A 1,663-nucleotide genomic window follows, 5' to 3' on the forward strand; every position below is an offset into this window, starting at 1 on the left:
TTCACTATATGCAAATAGCTTTACATATACACGTTTTCTCTGACTGTTGTAATCAGGATGACACGCATAAACTTTTCAACACACACGCTGTTAAAATCCTTTCTTTCTAAAATACATTACCTTTCCGAGAGAGAGAAAAAAATCGTATTTACAGTTCAAATAGACGTTAAAGATTATGTAAATAAAATGATGAAAAAATCGTATTTACAGTTCAAACAGACGTTAAAAATGATGAAAAATGATGAAAAATGATGAAAAAAATCGTATTTACAGTTCAAATAGACGTTAAAAATGATGAAATAAGAATATGAGTAATTATGTGATAAACTGATAAATACAAATGATAAAAAGTAACATTGAAATGGTAGTATTTTCGGTCATCGTGGTTGTGGTCGTTAATTCTGTGGTTGTGGTCGTTAATTCTGTGGTTGTGGTCGTTAATTCTGTGGTTGTGGTCGTTAATTCTGTAGTTGTGGTCGTTAATTCTGTGGTTGTGGTCGTTAATTCTGTGGTTGTGGTCGTTAATTCTGTGGTTGTGGTCGTTAATTCTGTGGTTGTGGTCGTTAATTCTGTGGTTGTGGTCGTTAATTCTGTGGTTGTGGTCGTTAATTCTGTGGTTGTGGTCGTTAATTCTGTGGTTGTGGTCGTTAATTCTGTGGTTGTGGTCGTTAATTCTGTGGTTGTGGTCGTTAATTCTGTGGTTGTGGTTAATTCTGCGGTTGTGGTCGTTAATTCTGTGGTTGTGGTCGTTAATTCTGTGGTTGTGGTTAATTCTGCGGTTGTGGTCGTTAATTCTGTGGTTGTGGTCGTTAATTCTGCGGTTGTGGTCGTTAATTCTGTGGTTGTGGTCGTTAATTCTGTGGTTGTGGTCGTTAATTCTGTGGTTGTGGTCGTTAATTCTGTGGTTGTGGTCGTTAATTCTGTGGTTGTTAAATCTGTGGTTGTGGTCGTTAATTCTGTGGTTGTGGTCGTTAATTCTGTGGTTGTGGTCGTTAATTCTGTGGTTGTGGTCGTTAATTCTGTGGTTATGGTCGTTAATTCTGTGGTTGTGGTCGTTAATTCTGTGGTTGTGGTCGTTAATTCTGTGGTTGTGGTCGTTAATTCTGTGGTTGTGGTCGTTAATTCTGTGGTTGTGGTCGTTAATTCTGCGGTTGTGGTCGTTAATTCTGTGGTTGTGGTCGTTAATTCTGTGGTTGTGGTCGTTAATTCTGCGGTTGTGGTCGTTAATTCTGTGGTTGTGGTCGTTAATTCTGTGGTTGTGGTCGTTAATTCTGTGGTTGTGGTCGTTAATTCTGTGGTTGTGGTCGTTAATTCTGTGGTTGTGGTCGTTAATTCTGCGGTTGTGGTCGTTAATTCTGTGGTTGTGGTCGTTAATTCTGCGGTTGTGGTCGTTAATTCTGTGGTTGTGGTCGTTAATTCTGCGGTTGTGGTTAATTCTGCGGTTGTGGTCGTTAATTCTGTGGTTGTGGTCGTTAATTCTGTGGTTGTGGTCGTTAATTCTGTGGTTGTGTCGATAGCTTGTTATTATCACCATCTTTCTTCTTTATAAGGTTTAGATTATATATCAGTCTATCCTCCCTGAAGGTCACTGTCTGTTCGGAGTTATCTTCACCAACTGATAAATCTGTAGGATCTGTGGCTGGTGGTAGGAATGACTGGTATT

At 39.1% G+C, this 1,663-nt stretch overlaps 1 protein-coding gene across 1 annotated transcript; it reads left to right on the forward strand.

Annotated features, from left to right (window-relative positions):
* Positions 1–361: 361 nt before the first annotated feature.
* LOC119591038 lies at positions 362–1,549 on the forward strand. The gene has a single exon (XM_037939766.1). It carries the CDS (start codon positions 362–364, stop codon positions 1,547–1,549), a length of 1,188 nt encoding a protein of 395 aa, XP_037795694.1.
* The last annotated feature ends 114 nt before the right edge of the window (positions 1,550–1,663 follow it).

The sequence above is a fragment of the Penaeus monodon genome, chromosome 28 (assembly GCF_015228065.2).
Source record: "Penaeus monodon isolate SGIC_2016 chromosome 28, NSTDA_Pmon_1, whole genome shotgun sequence".
Taxonomy (NCBI): domain Eukaryota; kingdom Metazoa; phylum Arthropoda; class Malacostraca; order Decapoda; family Penaeidae; genus Penaeus; species Penaeus monodon.

Excerpts from the sequence above, each read along its gene's own strand:
- LOC119591038 (XM_037939766.1), top strand. The coding sequence starts at position 362 with ATGGTAGTATTTTCGGTCATCGTGGTTGTGGTCGTTAATTCTGTGGTT.